This window comes from Oreochromis niloticus, linkage group LG4 (assembly GCF_001858045.2).
Source record: "Oreochromis niloticus isolate F11D_XX linkage group LG4, O_niloticus_UMD_NMBU, whole genome shotgun sequence".
Taxonomy (NCBI): Eukaryota; Metazoa; Chordata; class Actinopteri; order Cichliformes; family Cichlidae; genus Oreochromis; species Oreochromis niloticus.
The window spans coordinates 30,184,351-30,202,326 of NC_031969.2; the positions used below are offsets into that span (position 1 = coordinate 30,184,351).

A 17,976-nucleotide genomic window follows, 5' to 3' on the forward strand; every position below is an offset into this window, starting at 1 on the left:
GTTACAACGGCGTTACAGTTACTAACAAGGAAACGCGGTCCGTTACTATTTTTCAACAAACAGACGGCTGAAGCTGTGTTCAGGTTACCGCATCTTATATCAGCTGCAGGAAGTAGCTGTAAGTAATCTGGATGCTACAGCTTTAAGCAGCTGCGCGCTCCCGCGGACGGTAATCACGAGCAAAACACCTGGAGCTCAGGGGGCAAAACAATCGCATGAGTGCTGCTGTTTGACTGAGGAAGAATAAAGTAGTCCTTGTAAGCCAATCACATGACCACTTAAAGACAAAGCAACAAGGTGATATATACCAGTTTATAAATTGTGTTGATAGGCCACGTAAAACCAGAGTCATGATAAATAAGATATACACGACGTTTTTTCCTCAATTGTTTCACCACGTTAGCGCTAGCTGCTTATTAGCAAAAAAACAAAACAAAACAGGGAAAGTTTTAGGAGTGACGGAGAGAGAGAGAGAGAGCAAGTTTTGAGATGTAAGATTTGTGTCGTTTAGCGTGTTTGGAGTGTGTAGTTAATGTGTTGTCTTGTAGTGTGTAGTGTTGTGGATAGTTTTGTGTTGTGTGTCATAGCAATGAGGCGACTGCTGTCTCCAGGTAGAAACAGCAGTGATACACCTGCTGCTGTCAGATCTGCAGGTATCAGGCTGTGATGTTCTCCTTTATAGTGGCACAAATAATTTGTGTGGCATCTTATTGAAGAACAGCTGATTGTTCTGTAAATAGTTTGAAATGGTTATTTTATTTTTTTTTTAAAAGGGGGTAAAAGGTAAATGGATGCAAATAACTTTGTTGTTTGGAAAAATTGTGCATAGGATTTTAAAATTGACAATTAATTTTTGCATTTGAAGTTATGAAATATGATTCATTAAATGTGTTTATGGTTGTTACAGTAAAAATATAACTTTTTCTACTCTGATTTTATGTTTTTTGTCTGATGTTATCATATATATATATATATATATATATATATATGTATATGTATATGTATATATATAAACACTAACCTAAATTGCTCTCGACACTCCTTGACACCACACTATCATGTTAACGCTAAGTCCATCAACACGTTACCATCTACCAACTCAGCAACCCTGGTACCAGAAGGAGCAACTTAAGAGAATGGAGGAATGGACACAAGAAAAGGTGAGCACAACATTGTACAATAATTAATGTGGTTTTAATCTATGGGTGCACTGGATAACCACTGATACAAATTTCTTACAGAACCATCCCCAAGTGCATCACATCCTTCTTGGAAATAACTGGGTCAAAGCCTTTACAACTGTCTTAGTCTTAATAGTACAATGCAGATAGGTGGATGGATAACTGGCTGACTGACACGTCACTGCCAATAAATAACATTTCTTGGCAGTAAACCTGCATCCTGAGGTTTCTGATGCAAGATTAAAGGAGTCAGACCTTGTTCAGTCAGGTGAAATTTTAATTTTAATTAACCCTGGTTCAGTATGCGTATCATACACTTTTCCTGCAGATGTTGAATATAGATACATTGAAGCTAATCAGGATATTTATTGTGAATCTGCGGCTGCAACAATCATTTTACTGGCAACCAAATTAGCTAGCAGCATAATTAGCCATGACAGAAGCAAATATTTCTGTCCTAACATTGTTTAAATCACTGAATACTGCTAATAACGTGCATTGAATGGACTGATAACATTCAAAATGTGTGGTCCCAGCAGTAATTTAGGGGTTTCTCAGGTTAGATGTTTAAGAGTGTAATATTTGATTTGCAAACTTTATAGGTTATCCTATTGATAACATTTTTCATCAGAATCTCTGTTAGTGTGTGTCAGGAGTTTTCCTGTATTGCAACTCAGGTCAGAATAAAGACGCTCAGACAGGTTAACGTGTACACGGGTGAGCCTGAGGGAGACTCGCACCCTGCAGTAAAAAGAAAGAGTCTTTATTCAGAGAGCACATACAGGAAGAGAGAAAATAGAGCTGCAGGCACAGAGTGTAACTTCCCCATTTAGGAGTCTGCACAGAGTGTGACTTCCCCATTTAAGCTGAAAGAGCAAACACATTTAGATAATGAAACGTACTTTTAAGCATAACATAATAAAAATCCTAAAATCCTAAAAAATCTCTTAACAGTGTGATAAACAGGTTCCCAAAATGCAAATACTATGAGATGATTGACAATTTAGCGTGACAACACAGATTTTGAGAAAAAATGATTCTCACGTTTAAAGCATCCTGTTAGTCTTTGTTTTGTTTCAGTTTTAAATTAAAGTCTTTATCAAGGCTGTGACTAAATAGAGGTAGAGATAATTGTCTCTCTCTCTCTAAATGCCTTGCAAAATGACAAACTCCAGTAATGGGTGTGGTTTATACATATATTGAGAGATAAAAGAGAAACCAATCGTACATACTTGAGTGAAGTTCTTCCATCAGAACTTTTAGATAAGAAGTCAGGAGTTGAAAGTTATAAGAGTGATCACAAATATAAATCTTGACTTACTGTCGTTTTAATAGCTACATCTCCTAGAAGAGGATCCACTGAGTGCAAAGATGTCTGAGGAAAGGTAAGGCCTATACTTTCTGGGAACAACAAGAAGATATTGTTCAGCAGACCTTAGTGATCTGGCTGGAGTGTGTATAGTTAACAGATCATTAAGTTAGTGGGGTGGCAGATTTAAAAATGAACAATAAAATCCTAAAATCAACTCTAAAATGCACAGGCAGCCAGTGCAAAGAGGCCAGTATGAGAGTAACATGGTCTTGTATTCATGTTCCAGTTAATAGTTGAGCTGCAGCATTTTGAACCAACTGCACTCAACCAATCTGTGAGACTCCAGTGCCAACATAAAGACTACTGCAATAGTCCACGCAGGATGAAATGAAGGCATGGGTGACCTTTTCAAGATTACCAAAAGACAGAAACTGCTTCACCTTTGCTATTATTGTTAACTGAAAAAAAGCAAGCTCTCAGGACAGCATTTATGTGTTTTTTAAAGTTTAAGCCATTTTCCAGAATGACTCTCAGGTTTCTGGTAGAGGGTCTTGTGTAAGTTTTTGTAGTTTTGATCCCATCCGTGTCTGAATCACTTAATGTCAGTTACATTGTTTGCTCAATCAAATTGCATGTTTGGTCATGTTGCTATTTGTTCATTTTTTTCTTTGCTTCTTTGAAATTAATAAAAAAAAAAAAAAACAGTAAGAAGAATGAACAAAGCGATGACAATTACAGAAGGTGAAATCTTTTGTATTGCTGAATCTACAAAGATTTATCAGGTGAATCTGCAGCTCAGCTCAGCTCGCTGTAGTTTCCTGTAGGCAGCAGTTTTCAAAGTAAACAACATCAGATTCTGTTTTGCTCTGAACAGGAAGTTTAAAGGAAGATATATTTTTTTCCTTAGTGAGTCCAAAGAAACCAAAAGACATTAATACTGAGTAGAAATGTAAATTACACTTATCTGTAATTTTTTTTTTTTTTTTGCTGTTGATAATCCAAAGCAATAATAAAAATGAATCTTAAAAATATAACCATTGGGTATAGGAGTAATTTGATCTCTTTATGTAAAATATAATGGATTAGTGGACTGAAGTGTAGCTTTTAACAGATTTACCTGACATGCAAAAGCTTCCTGGATCAAAACCAGGATGAAACAAATTGTTTGACAAGGTTACCAAATCAAAGAGTTGGATTAAATCAAAGGTGATCAGATCAAATCAAAACATTATGAGGGAAAATCAATTCATATAGGTCACCCCTTGTGGTGCCCATAAGTACTTGCGCTTTGAGTCAGCCAGTGGGACATGTAACCTGCTCCAGCTTGTGTAGATGACTGACTGTGTGATTTGACTGTGCATTTTTTCTTCTCAACATGAAGTTGAAATAAACATAGAGTGAGCAGTCGAGTGAAAATGGTACATTTTATTTCAGCGATCATGAACTAGACTAGAGGTTATTTTGCTTTTACTGCAACTGGACTAAAACATGGAGAGGAGTTGACGAGTCTGAGAAAGTGTGTAGTTTCTTTAAGATAGAACATTTAAAAGAATTCGTTCTGTTCCGTTCGTTCAGCTTCTTGTAGAGATCTGAAAGATGGAAGCGGTGGTGTTTTCATCTGGTGTTTGTAGATTAAAAGTGAAAGCAAATCCTGCTACAGTTACCTAATTGAAGTAAAGAAAAAACAAAAACAACAAAAAACTATCAGAAAAGTTCAAGCACTTTTTCATGTGGAATATTTGAATATTTATTAAAATCTGTGTTTTAAATGTTTAGACATTTTTATATTTGTTTGAGTCAGTGTGTCATCAGATTACAACAGGATGTCAGGGACATGTGAAGACTATTCATGCTTCAGCCTTTTCTCTATATAAACTGTCTGCTTAAGTGAAAGCTGACGACGATGATGCAAACAAATAAATAAACAAACAGTTAATCTACATTTTTGGTTCAAATATGCACAATAGGAGAATTAGTATCAAGAGTTATAAATTGATCTTACGGAGTGTCTTAATATTGTAACAGAATACCATGCGCACAGAGTCTTCTTAATTAATTTGTAATTTATGTTTAGTTAGCACTGCACTACCATCACCATTAATCCAGATTTAAATTTAAGTGTCACTACATACATATAATTTATGGACATAAGCACCGGGCCACCTTCTCATTACTCAGGAGCTGCTCAGGGATTGAAACCCATGCCATGAAGCTCCTGACTCAGAAGAGGTTAAGAACTGCAGTTATTGGAGCTTTGGGAATTTTTAGTCACTATTCACCTCAGAACTGAGTCAACTTGGTGACCCAGCTCTGAATGTGCTCTGCCGCATTGGGACTGAGTTGCTGTGGTTGTTAGTGATCTCACTTTCTCTAGGAGGAAAAGAAACTTCACAAACTGACATGGTGCCATCTTGTTTTTTGTAGAGCGCAAATATGATAGAAACAGTTTCTTTATGATAACATACGCTTGTGTTGCTGCCGGCAACATATAACTTGTAAAGTGACATGCTTGTTCATTAATCCAGCAGAGGGCAGTGTTGGCTGAGTTTTTAGTTATTATTCTGCCCAATTCAGTTTGACAATATTATCTATCCACAGTTTGGATTTTATTTTGTATTGTTTGTATTGATATTAATACTCATATTTTGGTATAGATGTATTCGTACATGAATATAGATACGTGTGAACAGTTAAAAGGAAGAGTGGTATTTAACAAATAATAATCTGCATATGCTGATGTCAGAACCAACAACCAGGTGTGCTGAATGTATGACATTGATAAAAAAGGTGCTTGAAACTCCAGTGATCAGGTCCCTGTCCCGTGCACTTTGTAAAGCACTTGGAGATGACTGTTGTTGGACAAATAAGCCCGAGCTGAATGTAGCAACCTCAGTGATTATTAAAGACTTGATTAAATTTAAAATATTTTTCCCCTCTTGTTCTTGTTGGCCCACAAACAGTTTAACTTCTCTTGTCACCTTGTTTGCAGTTTTCAAAAAATTAACTTGTTTTGAGAACTTCTGAGTAATTAGTTCAAATAAATGGCTGATGTCACCCTGAAACCTCTGATGATTTCTTCCTTTGATGATTTTGACTGAGAATGTTATTTTTTCCATTACAAATTTGTGGTTTAAATGATATTGGCATTATCTCATTAAATACAAACTAATTATCATAAATGTCCAGGCACATTACAGTCAAAGATTTTACAAAGAAGATTCTTTATTTTATAAATTTAACATTTAACACTGAAGATAGGTCTGGTGGTAAACGGTAATTAATAGTAATATGGATTTTTCATTGCTGCAGCTGTTTTAAAGAGAAAGTTACAAAATTTCAGCATCATCTGGATGGACATCAGATATCTTCAAATAGTTTATGAACAGGCAAATGTATTTTCCCATTTATACTAAATGCAGCTGCATTATATGCTGACTTCAAATACTGGCCATCAACTTGTAAAAATTCAGATTAACTAAAACATGTTGCTCTTTTTGCATACTTAATGAATCTGACACTAAGTTATTGTATTTACTTATTCTGCATGTAAGGTATCAGATTAATAAAAGAGGCTTATTGTGACTTATTGAGATTTTCCCCTGATAAAGAACATAAGTCAGATAGACCTCTGCACGGATTTGCCTGAAAGTGACACACAAGACATGCTTTGTCACATTAATCAGCTCGATGAAATCAGGTAATTTGTACTGAAACCTCAGGTTTTGCAGACTTTATCATGTTGTAATGTATGTTTTAAAATGATAAAGGTGTAGTGTTTCCCCCCTTCAGTCTCAACTTTGTAATAATGACAAAATAAAAACTGGTTTGGAATATTTTTACTTTCACCACCTCCCTCAGATCTCTTTAAAATCTCGCTGTGACCATGAACAGCTCCCCCAAGGCTATTATATTTAACTAAAACTAAACTTGAAACCAAAACTAGATGTGAAATCTAAAATAAATATCCGTTTCCCCTGATAAGGATGGACCCAAACCTCCGGATGGTGTTGTTGTTCCAAGAAACATCATAATGTGCTCATAATGTGGAGAAAAAACCACCAGTCCCATCACAAGTTGTACAGGTGTAACCGAGAACCTGTCAATCCTTAGTTGTCAGTTTCTATCAGCTCAGGCATCAAGCATCCAAAATGGAAATAATTTGACCAAACGCCACTGTGGACGTGTAAATGTATTGATGGTTAATTTGTAACTTTAGCTGATAAAGCCATTTTCAAATGCTAAGTTACCAAGTACAACATAAGGTCAGGGATAAATTCATTGACAATATGCACTGAAAACCAGTATTTTGCTTCATTCGATAGGCAGCTATTCAATAGGCTTGCAGGCAAGATCATGTTAGCCCAAGATTAAACAAAAATTCTTCCACGAATTGACTTTTTGGTAGAACACTGCTAATATTAGCTATTGCGGACAAAGTGCTGCCCATTTAGCACTACTAGCAAAATAAAATCTGAAGCTGAATCATTTTTTGGTTTGTGTTGGACTCTGTGCTGTGCTGGGTCATTTTGTGGACATGAGTGATTTGTGGATTCACACTTTGCTAATCTAATATTAGCAAACTGAAGCTGAACTGTAGAGGAGGTGGGCAGTGAGGCTCAACACTTTGAGATAAAAATGTCACATTAAATTGCTGTGAGTGAAAGTTGAGGAAGGTCTTATAATATTTGGGTTACACTCTAGTCCATTCAAACATTTAAAAAAAGTGTTTAAACTGTTAAAGTTGTTTTGTAGTGCACTTTATACTGAGCTCTGCGACCGAGCTGTCATGTACAAGTTTTGTTTGAATTCCCCTAGAAACCTCACAAACAGATGATGCTTTGTGTTACAGAAATGAGCTACAGGAGGCCTTGTGCCGCTACACCACAGACACCCTCACCTACATCCACACAGTGAGAGCATTCTGTCAGATGTTCCCTAAATGGATGCTCTGGAGAGACACCGAGGTAGAAATAATGAGGGATATCAAAGATAGACTTGAAACACTTGACCTAAACATCAACCATGTTACTAAGTCAGAGGAAAAAGGTAAAGCCTTTGTGGAGTATATGAAGAGCAAGATGACTGTGAATGTAGACAGCAAGCGTGCAGAGCTGGAGAATGAGCTGGTCAAAGTGTTGAAGGACACTGCAAGTGGCCTGGAGAGTCTCAGCAGCTTCCTGGATGCAGTGGAGAAGCTGGCAGTGACCTCGCTGCATGTGTTCACGGAGAACCAGGTGTTACACCTTCCAGAAGGGATCAGTCCTGAGTATGTTCAGGTTGTCATCTTGGCTGCACGAGTGATCTGTCCTCTGCTGCTGGAGTTTAAAAGAGACGACAACGCCTTCTTCCTTCCCAAACTCCAGAATGTGGAAGTGCTGGCATATCAGCTGGACAGATACATACAGACCTCCAAGACAATCTGTGAGAAGTTGGACAAAAGGTAAACAAATAAATAATATACAAAATATTAAGGAATTTTGCACAGTAAGTATCATCTATTGTATTAAATAAGTTGACCTGCGTTCTTCACAGCTGCTTCAGTGACTTTGGTCTGAAGATGGCTGTAGAAACTGTGGTTGATCTTGATGTGGATTTGTCTGAGGATGACATACAGAGAATGCTTGATCACGTAAATCAGCTTGATGAGATCAGGTAAGTTTTTTTGTTCCCAAATATGTGTCAGCGCAGAGCTTGTTTTTTTTGTTTTTTTTTATCTTACCTTATCTCAGGGGTCAAATACTGCTGGTGTCCTACAGGCCTGCATAAGATGTCCTTTGATGTTGGTGCTGTGATGTAGACATTGCCGCTGCAGTGAGACCGGTTTCACTCCTAGTGCATCAGGGGTCTTGAACTCCAGGCCTTGAGGGCCGGTGTCCTGCAGGTTTTAGATCTCACCCTGGGCCAACACACCTGAATCAAATGGTTAGTTCACTACCAGGCCTCTGAAGAACTTCAAGACAAGTTGAGGAGATAATTTAGCCATTTAAATCAGCTGTGTTGGATCAAGAACACATCTAAAACCTGCAGGACACTGCCCCTCGAGGCCTGGAGTTCGAGACCCCTGATAAAGATGCTTGGTCTGGACACTACACTATACAAAAAAATGATGTAGCTTCTGGATCTTAAAAGTGAAGCTAGTGTAGATGTTTCTTAACCTCCTAGGACCTGGCGTCCACATATGTGGAGATCACATTTTGGGTTGTCTAGACCAAAGTACAAAATTTTGCTCTACAAGGGCCTGATATCCACTTACGAGGACATTATACTGCCACTGCTCTATCAAAATTTAAAACTAATGTCTTCATATGTGGATCTCATTTCTCTCAGAAACAAAAATCAGGTAAAAAAAAAAAATAAGGTAATTCTTTGTTTTTACATTCATCAGGTCCCAATCAGCCCAAATAGCAAAGAGAAATAAAAAATGCATGACTTGAAAGAGTTCAGGTTGTAGGAGGATAAACCTTTAGTCTTGTTCATGGGCTGCAGGGAGGACTTATATCCCTGCAACCAAAAAAATGTTTTGCAGGACACATGAAATGTTTTTGTTGGTCATGTAGCCTTAAAAACTAAACCTAAATATTGTTAATATTGCAATAACATGCTAAAGTTTTAAAATCTGTCACCCCACTTTAAATTTCTTCTCTCAGGATGAACGAGCAGTTCCGAATGGTGTTCTTGTTCCAGGAGGAACCGTGCCATGGGTTCATTAGTGAGTTCGACAAGCGACAGCCCACCATGCTGCAGTTTCTAAAGGAGCTGGAGGAGACAGCTGTTCAGTTAGACAGAATGAATAAGGGGGCAAAGATTTCCAGTGTGGCAGGCAGCTCCGTGGGAGCAGTTGGAGGTGTGCTGTCCATTGTTGGTTTGGCATTAATTCCTTTCACAGCAGGAGTTTCTCTAGCTTTGACAATGACTGGAGTCGGGCTGGGAATCACCAGTGGAGTCAACAGTATTGTTACCACTGCAACAGAGGTTGGAGTAAATGCTACACAACGAAAGAAAGCCTCTGAAGTCTTCAAGAACTTTATGGAGGATGTACAGAGTCTCCAGAGTTGTCTGGAGGAGGTGACCAGTCAAACTATCGCCAAACTGGACGCACTTGACATAAATATGGTTGTGGGAGTTGGCAAGATTGCAAAAAACGCTGGTGCTATTGGAAAGGGTATTGATGCACTTGTTGATGCCGCTTCTGCTGTTAAGGTGTTACAAACTGAAGAGCTGCTCATGAGTGCTGGGAAAGTCGTGGCTCAAGAAGGACAAGCATTACGTAATGCACCCAGGGTGGCCTCAGATATCCCAGATATTGGTCAGGCAGCAGCCAAAGGGACCCTTGCACTGTCCAAGTCAGCAAGAGCAGGTCTCATTGCAGTCAATGCTCTCTTCCTCGGCATGGATATTTTCTTCATCTGTAAAGACAGCATCAGTCTGGCTAAAGGCAGTGAGACTGAAGTCTCACAATTCATCAGAGCACGAGCTGCACTTTGGAGTTCAGAGATCGACTCATGGCAGAAGATGCATGACTCTCTGAATGAAGGTTTGCCAACATCAGAAGAAAAGAAGGCTGTCCTGGAGACTCCAATTTATCTGTAAATGGTGGTGAAGAAACAGAGTGAAGCAGAAAGGGTAGAACCATCTGCTGAATGATTAAAAAAACTGCAATGAAACAGTTGTAAATTACTGATCAATGAAGTGCTCGACTCATGCTAACTGAAACTATGATGAGATCATAGAGCCGTTTTATGTGGAAAATGTTTGAAAGCAATCCTCAGACTGTAGGTCTTTTCAGAAACAGCACGCAGCGAGGCATCCTCATGCTGTAATTACATTAATTGCCAAAAGGTCAACTGAAAACAATGTATATTCTAGAGTTGTGATTACTGCAATATAAAGTATCAGAGAAAATATCTGTCAATGCAAAATTTGAATAATATATGTGATTTGTACATAATTCTGCTGAACATTTTATTTTTTCTACAGTCAAATATAAAACCTTATTAATAACATTATTTAATCAAGTATGCAATAAAATTAAAAAAGAATTACTTCCAGATAGACATTTTATTTTCTGTAATATAGTTCTGTTATTACACAGTAATTACATGAAGTTCTGGTGCATAGATTTTAGAACAGATGAAATATTCTTGTACCAGTCTGACCAGTCTGCTGTGTGTGTACTGCACTGGTAATTTAACAGCAGCACTAATCACATGCAATGATCATAATGTAAATGTCTGTTTCTTTTTGTATAAATACTTGTATCCTTAAATTTTCCCTCTGTTGATATATAAAGTTTCAACTTATCCAGTGAAATGTGTTAATATCCAGAATTGTTTTAGTGAATATAATTAAAAAGCTATGCCTGTGGTTGATGATAGGCAGCAGATACGAGATGAAAACTCTAAAACAAAACAAAAAATAGATGTTGTAGTTTTTCTTGTTTAAGAATCAATATTTTACATAAAAATAGAATTTAAATTGTTGTCAGAACATTTAGTGAGACTCTCTGGTAATGTGATAAACATGGATACCTTTTCCAGTGGCCTCTTAGACATTTGCAAGCTTCACTTATAAAACATGTCACAGCTGTAACTACAGTTTCAAAGGCAAATATATGATGATGATGATGATGATGATATCTTCCAGATGAAGCAAAACAAAATTCCCACAACTGTGATGCTCTTAATTTTATTGCTACAGTATTTAACAAGCTCATTGTTGGTATATGTGCATATTGTCCTTAAAGTAAAACAAACAGACAAATAAACGTACAAGGAAAACCTACTTTTAGTCAGTAATTTGATGTGACACTTATTTTGTAAAGTAAATCCGTTGGGCATTTTTCTTCGCCTTTAGACAATAATTCTGATGGCAAAAGAACCAAACGGGACAGGTTAATAAAAAAAAAAAAAAAATTTGATGTGACAGTTGAAAATGTAAATTCCAACAACCAAAAACTCAGCAGTCATTGTTCTGGCTGAGCGTGGTGCTGAGATAAAAGTACAAGGAAAAACAGAGTGAACAGAAAGTGAGTCAAAGAAACAGACATACAAAGACAGAGGAGGTTATCAGAAGCAGATGTGGTTGTGGTGGGTGAAGAAACTGCTGCAAGATGCTGAAGCAACAATTTCAAGTAATGCAAGTATTGCAATATTTAACAACAACAAATATTTCTCAGTTGAAAACAAAGATTTCTTTTAAGATTTGAAATAAATCCATAAACTAATATGTTTGCATGTATGCACGGTACTGGTTTGATCCCAGCTGCTGTATCATCAGTAATGCAATAAGTTGCACTGTTCCTTCTCTTATGTTAGGTGTTTTACAGGATAATCAATGTTTCATGTAATTCAGTCAGTCATATGATAAAGGAACAGGAGCACAAAATGCAAACAGGGATTAGATGATTTACAGTTGGCTGACATCATAGAAATAGACACCTTTTTAAATCTGTTCTCACACCTAAAGCAACCTGTTACACTTTTGTTTGGTTTGCAAGCTTCAGATTAAAATCTTCCCACAGCTGTGGTTACAGCCTGAGAGGCAGAGATCTGATATAGGCACATCCTGCTGAAGATAAAGTAAATTCAAACAATAGTGAAAGTAATTTTTTTTTTATCACATAGTGTTTAACATGACTATTACTGATATAACCTCACAGGTACACCTTGTTGTTACTACGTTGGACCCCTCTTGCCTTCAAAACTGCCTTCATTTTTGTAAAAAAGTAAAGAGGTTTTGTAAGCCACACATTACTTTAGTCAAGTATATGTACATTTAAACATGGTTTTAGCTTTCAAAGAGCAATACAAAGAACAGAATAACAATAAAAATTCACATATTTTATTACTTAAAATATATATATGAAAAAAATGAAAAAACATATTACTTTATTATGTTTATATGTATATATATATTTGAATATTTGTTAAAAATCTGTGTTTTAAATGTTTAGACATTTTTATATTTGTTTGAGTCAGTGTGTCATCAGATTACAACAGGATGTTAGGGACATGTGAAGACTATTCATGCTTCAGCCTTTTCTCTATATAAACTGTCTGCTTAAGTGAAAGCTGATGACGATGATGCAAACAAATAAATAAACAAACAGTTAATCTACAGTTTTGGTTCACATATGCACAGTAGGAGAATTAGTATCAAGAGTTATAAATTGATCGTACTGAGGGTCTTAATATTGTAACAGAATACCATGAGCACAGAGTCTTCTTAATTAATTCGTAATTTATGTTTAGTTAATCACCATTAATCCAGATTTAAATTTAAGTGTCACTACATACATATTCTGGACATAAGCACCGGGCCACCTTCTCATTACTCAGGAGCTGCTCAGGGATTGAAACCCATGCCATGAAGCTCCTGACTCAGAAGAGGTTAAGAACTGCAGTTATTGGAGCTTTGGGAATTTTTAGTCACTATTCACCTCAGAACTGAGTCAACTTGGTGACCCAGCTCTGAATGTGCTCTGCCGCATTGGGACTGAGTTGCTGTGGTTGTTAGTGATCTCACTTTCTCTAGGAGGAAAAGAAACTTCACAAACTGACATGGTGCCATCTTGTTTTTTGTAGAGCGCAAATATGATAGAAACAGTATCTTTATGATAACATACGCTTGTGTTGCTGCTGGCAACATATAACTTGTAAAGTGACATGCTTGTTCATTAATCCAGCAGAGGGCAGTGTTGGCTGAGTTTTTAGTTATTATTATGCGCAATTCAGTTGGACAATATTATCTGTCCACAGTTTGGATTTTATTTTGGATTTTTGTTTGTATTAATATTAATACTCATATTTTGGTATATATGTATTCGTACATGAATATAGATACGTGTGAACAGTTAAAAGGAAGAGTGGTATTTAACAAATAATAATCTGCATATGCTGATGTCAGAACCAACAACCAGGTGTGCTGAATTTATGACATTGATAAATAAAGTGCTTCAAACTCCAGTGATATCGTCTATCTGTAACTGAACAGTACTGCAGTATAACAACATTCAAACCATGTAGCACTGTTTTCTTTCTTCTGTGCAATATTACGAGATTTAGAAACATCCCATTTCAGAGCGATGCTCAAAAACAAGTCGCATTTTTTAATTCTAAGCTGGACTAGTGTAATTTACACATTATCAAGCTGTTCTAAATGCTCCCTGGAAAGCCTCTAGTTGATCCAAATGTCACAGCAAGAGACTAAAAGAGACCATCAGATTTCTCCCATATTAGTTTCTCTTTATTTGCTTACTGTTAATTTGAGACTTGAATTTAAAATTGAGGTCTTAAGACTTTAATATGTCTTGGATAAACAGATTGTACTTTAAAGTTCTCTTAATACTGTATATATCTTAACAGAGCACCTTATTCTCAGACTTACCCTCCGAGTTACTACTCAGAGTTTCTAAAAGATTAATAGGAGAGCCTTCAGCTATCAGGTCCCTGTCCTGTGCACTTTGTAAAGCACTTCGAGATGACTGTTGTTGGAGCTTGGAGCTGCACAAATAAGCCCAAGCTGAATGTAGCAACATCAGTGATTATTAAAGACTTGATTTAATTTAAAATAGTTTTCCCCCCTCTTGTTCTTGTTGGCCCACAAACAGTTTAACTTCTCTTGTCACCTTGTTCGCAGTTTTCAAAAAATGAACTTGTTTTGAGAACTTGAGAACGTGGCTGATGCCACCATGAAACCTCTGATGTTTTCTTATTTTGATGATTTTGACTGAGAATGTTATTTTTTCCATTACAAATTTGTGGTTTAAATGATATTGGCATTATCTCATTTAATATGAACTTAGTACATTTTACAAAGAAGATTCTCTATTTTGATAGAGATAGATGATCTGCAAAATGTTTGAGAAAAGGTCAAATTAAATTTCACTGGAATGCAACACAAATCACACACTATGTATAAACATATTTTACATTGTGTCTCCAGCAGCTGCATGACAGACTTTCCCTTGGTGAAGAACATTAGTCAGATAGACCTCTGCATGGATTTGCCTGAAAGTGACACACAAGACATGCTTTGTCACATTAATCAGCTCGATGAAATCAGGTAATTTGTACTGAAACCTCAGGTTTTGCAGACTTTATCATGTTGTAATGTATGTTTTAAAATGATAAAGGTGTAGTGTTTCCCCCCTTCAGTCTCAACTTTGTAATAATGACAAAATAAAAACTGGTTTGGAATATTTTTACTTTCACCACCCCCAAAACTAGATGTGAAATCTAAAATAAATATCTTTAGTTTTATCATTTGTTAGTTAGTTGCTTTTTTTTTTAACACCTTGCCAGATGATGTATTGATGGACTTTGGATGTCTACAAAACTGTAAGCACTGCTTTCAGTTTTTTTTTTTTTGTTCAAGATGTTTTTTTATTGTAATAGCTGTACTGAATATCCTGAATACTGTCGCTAACATATGCTGAAACTAAAAAACAAAAACAAAACATATAATACATTTAAACTAAATATTTTCAAACAATAAACACTAACCTGAAAAACGAAAATCCACTGAATGGAAACTAAACCAAGTAATGAAAAAAAGTCAAATTAAGTAAAAATAAAAAAATATTGGAAAGTAAAAAACTGTAATAGCTAGTATGTGTCTTATTAGAAAATATGCTTTAAAAATATGCCTTTATAAATATACCAAAAAAAACAAAGTTGTAATTACGCTTTGAAGAACCTATAACTTACAAACACTATAACTTACTACTAATTCTGGCAAGAAAAGTCCACCATTAGTTCTCAATCTAAGTTACTTTGTTATTCTTTTCTGTAATAAATTGCTTATACTGTGTAATAATAGTTTACTTTCCAGTAAGAGGGAAAAAACAACAACAACTTCTCAATCTTCTGTTTTCTCTGATAAGGATGGACCCAAACTTCCAGATGGTGTTCTTGTTCCAAGAAACTTACTGCTTACACTTCATCAATGAGTTCAACAAGCGACAGCCCAGGATGCTAAAGTTTCTACAACACCTGGAGCAGTGTGCTGTTCAGCTAGATAAAATGATAAAGGGAGCAAAGATCTCTAGTGTAGCAGGCAGCTCAGTGGGGGCAGTTGGGAGTGTACTGTCCATTGTTGGTTTGGCGTTAATTCCTGTAACAGCAGGTGTGTCTCTAGCTTTAACAATGACTGGGGTTGGGCTGGGAATCACCAGTGGAATCAACAGTGCTGTGACCACTGCAGCAGAGATTGGAGTTAAACGCACACAGAAAAGCAAAGTCAATGATGTCCTCCCGAAGTTCATGGAAGATATGCAAAGTTCATATTCAGGATTGTTTGGCGATCAGTCATCCAGCTGCTGACATAGAAATGGGTTTTTATAAAGATATGTTCAGCGGCTTTAAACAAGTTGGGTCAGTTGGACTGGGCATTCGATCACTGGTTAGAGATGCTTCAGATGTTAAATTGATAAAATCTAAAAACCTGATTACAGGTTGTGGTAAGATGGTGGCCCAGGAAAGTAAAGCCCCCAAGATGGCCTCAGAAATCCCAGAAGTGGGTCAGGCAGCATTCAAAGGGTCACTTGCTCTCTCAAAGACAGCCAGAGCAGGTCTCATTGCACTCAATGCTTTCTTTCTTGGATTAGATATCATTTTCATCTGTAAAGACAGCATCAGTCTGGCTAAAGGCAGCAAAACTAAGATCTCAAAAGTGATCAGAGCAAGAACTGCACTTTGGAGCTCAGAAATAGACTCATGGAAAAAGATCTGTGACTCTCTGAATGAAGGTCTGAAGACATCAAAGAAAAAGAAATCTGTCCTGAAGGCACGATTCTATCCAATATGGAGATAAAAGCAAGGACAATCACAAGAGAACTGAAAAAACTAAACCAAAACAGTTTAACATCTTTAACAAGGTCATTGTGGTTTATTGTATGGGTGTGTGGCCCTGCCTTCTCTTCCCTGCTTTTGGTGCTACCTGTCTTTCTCCAGAGTCAGCAAATTAGTTGTGTAGGAGACTTTATTCAGCAGTTAGATGTGAGATTACTTAAGCTAAGGAAGCAGAGTTTGCCAGTGCCGTGCACCAGTTTGGTTGTGTTTTAGTGGCTACTGTTTAATCTTATGTGGAGACAGATTTCTTAATTTATGCTCACTTTTTTGGCCAGCAATTAGCTGTAAATATCTTGATTTAAGCAGAATTTCACAATTTGCCATTTTTGGAAAATGTTTTTCTATATGAATTAATGAACCTTACTATTAACTATAAAATTTTAGTAAAATATCATGTAATGTACTTGTGCTACATATTTTGAAATCAATAAACTGCTCAATTTTCTTTCACATTTTTTTTAGATCATTTCTGCAGTTGTCGTTTATTTTGTTATTAACTAGTACAAATAATGCCCAGGAAGATTTCTATACTTTATGCCTTAATCTCCAATATCTATCTATCTATCTATCTATCTATCTATCTATCTATCTATCTATCTATCTATCTATTTATACATACATGTATAAATATATATATACATATATATATTCCCTTTTTACTTGGTAATATCAAAATAAATTTATAAGCCATTAAGGCCTAGGAAAATAGGGAGGGAAGGACAAAGTAACTAAATGCCGCCAACTGTGGCTACACCCCAGGAAGTTTTACTGGCTGCAAAGCCACACAGGCTCCTAATTGATGTCGAGGCATGGCAAATAAATTTCATAATTTCATAAAAGAAAATAAAAATATGGAACTGCAAACAGCAAAGTGACAGGGTTTACCACATCAAAGGCATTTATTTAAAATAACACTATTTCCGTACATTGTTTAAAAACAACAACAACAAAAAACAAACAAAAATGCCACTAGATTGCCCTAGATAAAATTGCAGTTCAACAAAACTGATGCCACACTGCAACTCAAATGGTGCTTTATACTTGCATTCTGGTGTTTGCACTCACATGCATGAAAGGGAACCTCACCCAATGTGCCTAAGCACAATAAAATAAAAATATTATATACATACATACATACACACACACACACATACACACACACATACATATATATATATATATATATATATGTGTGTGTGTGTGTGTGTGTGTTAATTATATAAGAATAAATGAAAACAGCGGTATAAAAGACCTTCAAAATATTAACTCCCATTAAAAGCAACATCAGGTGCATCTAAGCTGGGGATCAGCAAAGTGCAGAGTAGCAGAAAGCACACACAGAAGGCGTTTATGCAATAAGATTTAAACATGATAAAAAGCAAGTTAAAACAAAAATGGCAAGAGACAATATGTCTCTCCAGGCTTTAGGAGAGGCAAATGCGGACCCAAAAGCAGATGACAGAGTCAGAGTGAGGTGAAGAACAAAAAGCGAGCCTTTATTTGGCTGCACAAAGCTATAAACAAAAGCAAAGGAAGACCAAGGGGGGGACGACCAGATGAGGAACAAGAAAAAACACATTGGGTAACGAGGGAATATGGAACAGAAGGGAGACACAGCTGAACCTAATCTGAC

General features: G+C 36.5%; 1 protein-coding gene and 1 long non-coding RNA gene across 3 annotated transcripts; both read left to right on the top strand.

The window, feature by feature from the left end:
• Positions 1-283: 283 nt before the first annotated feature.
• Positions 284-11,274, top strand: LOC100709684 (uncharacterized). Of its 2 annotated transcripts, none has more exons than XM_019357654.2 (6): positions 284-297; positions 1,073-1,160; positions 2,517-2,566; positions 7,343-7,933; positions 8,026-8,145; positions 9,141-11,274. In XM_019357654.2, the coding sequence occupies exons 2-6, from the start codon at positions 1,137-1,139 to the stop codon at positions 10,081-10,083; spliced, it is 1,728 nt and encodes a 575-aa protein (XP_019213199.1). In that variant the 5' UTR covers positions 284-297; positions 1,073-1,136; the 3' UTR covers positions 10,084-11,274. The 2 variants fall into 2 exon arrangements, with proteins under 2 accessions (XP_019213199.1, XP_025762201.1); XM_025906416.1 differs by lacking the exon at positions 284-297 and adding an exon at positions 475-491.
• Positions 11,275-14,458: 3,184 nt separating this feature from the next.
• LOC112846624 (uncharacterized) lies at positions 14,459-16,356 on the top strand. Its single transcript, XR_003219688.1, has 2 exons — positions 14,459-14,556; positions 15,377-16,356. It is a non-coding gene; the product is annotated as an uncharacterized LOC112846624 (long non-coding RNA).
• The last annotated feature ends 1,620 nt before the right edge of the window (positions 16,357-17,976 follow it).

Coding starts and splice junctions, on each gene's coding strand:
- LOC100709684 (XM_019357654.2), top strand. CDS start 1,137: ATGGAGGAATGGACACAAGAAAAG. Junction 7,934..8,025: donor TGTGAGAAGTTGGACAAAAG/GTAAACAAATAA, acceptor CGTTCTTCACAG/CTGCTTCAGTGACTTTGGTC. Junction 8,146..9,140: donor AATCAGCTTGATGAGATCAG/GTAAGTTTTTTT, acceptor TTCTTCTCTCAG/GATGAACGAGCAGTTCCGAA.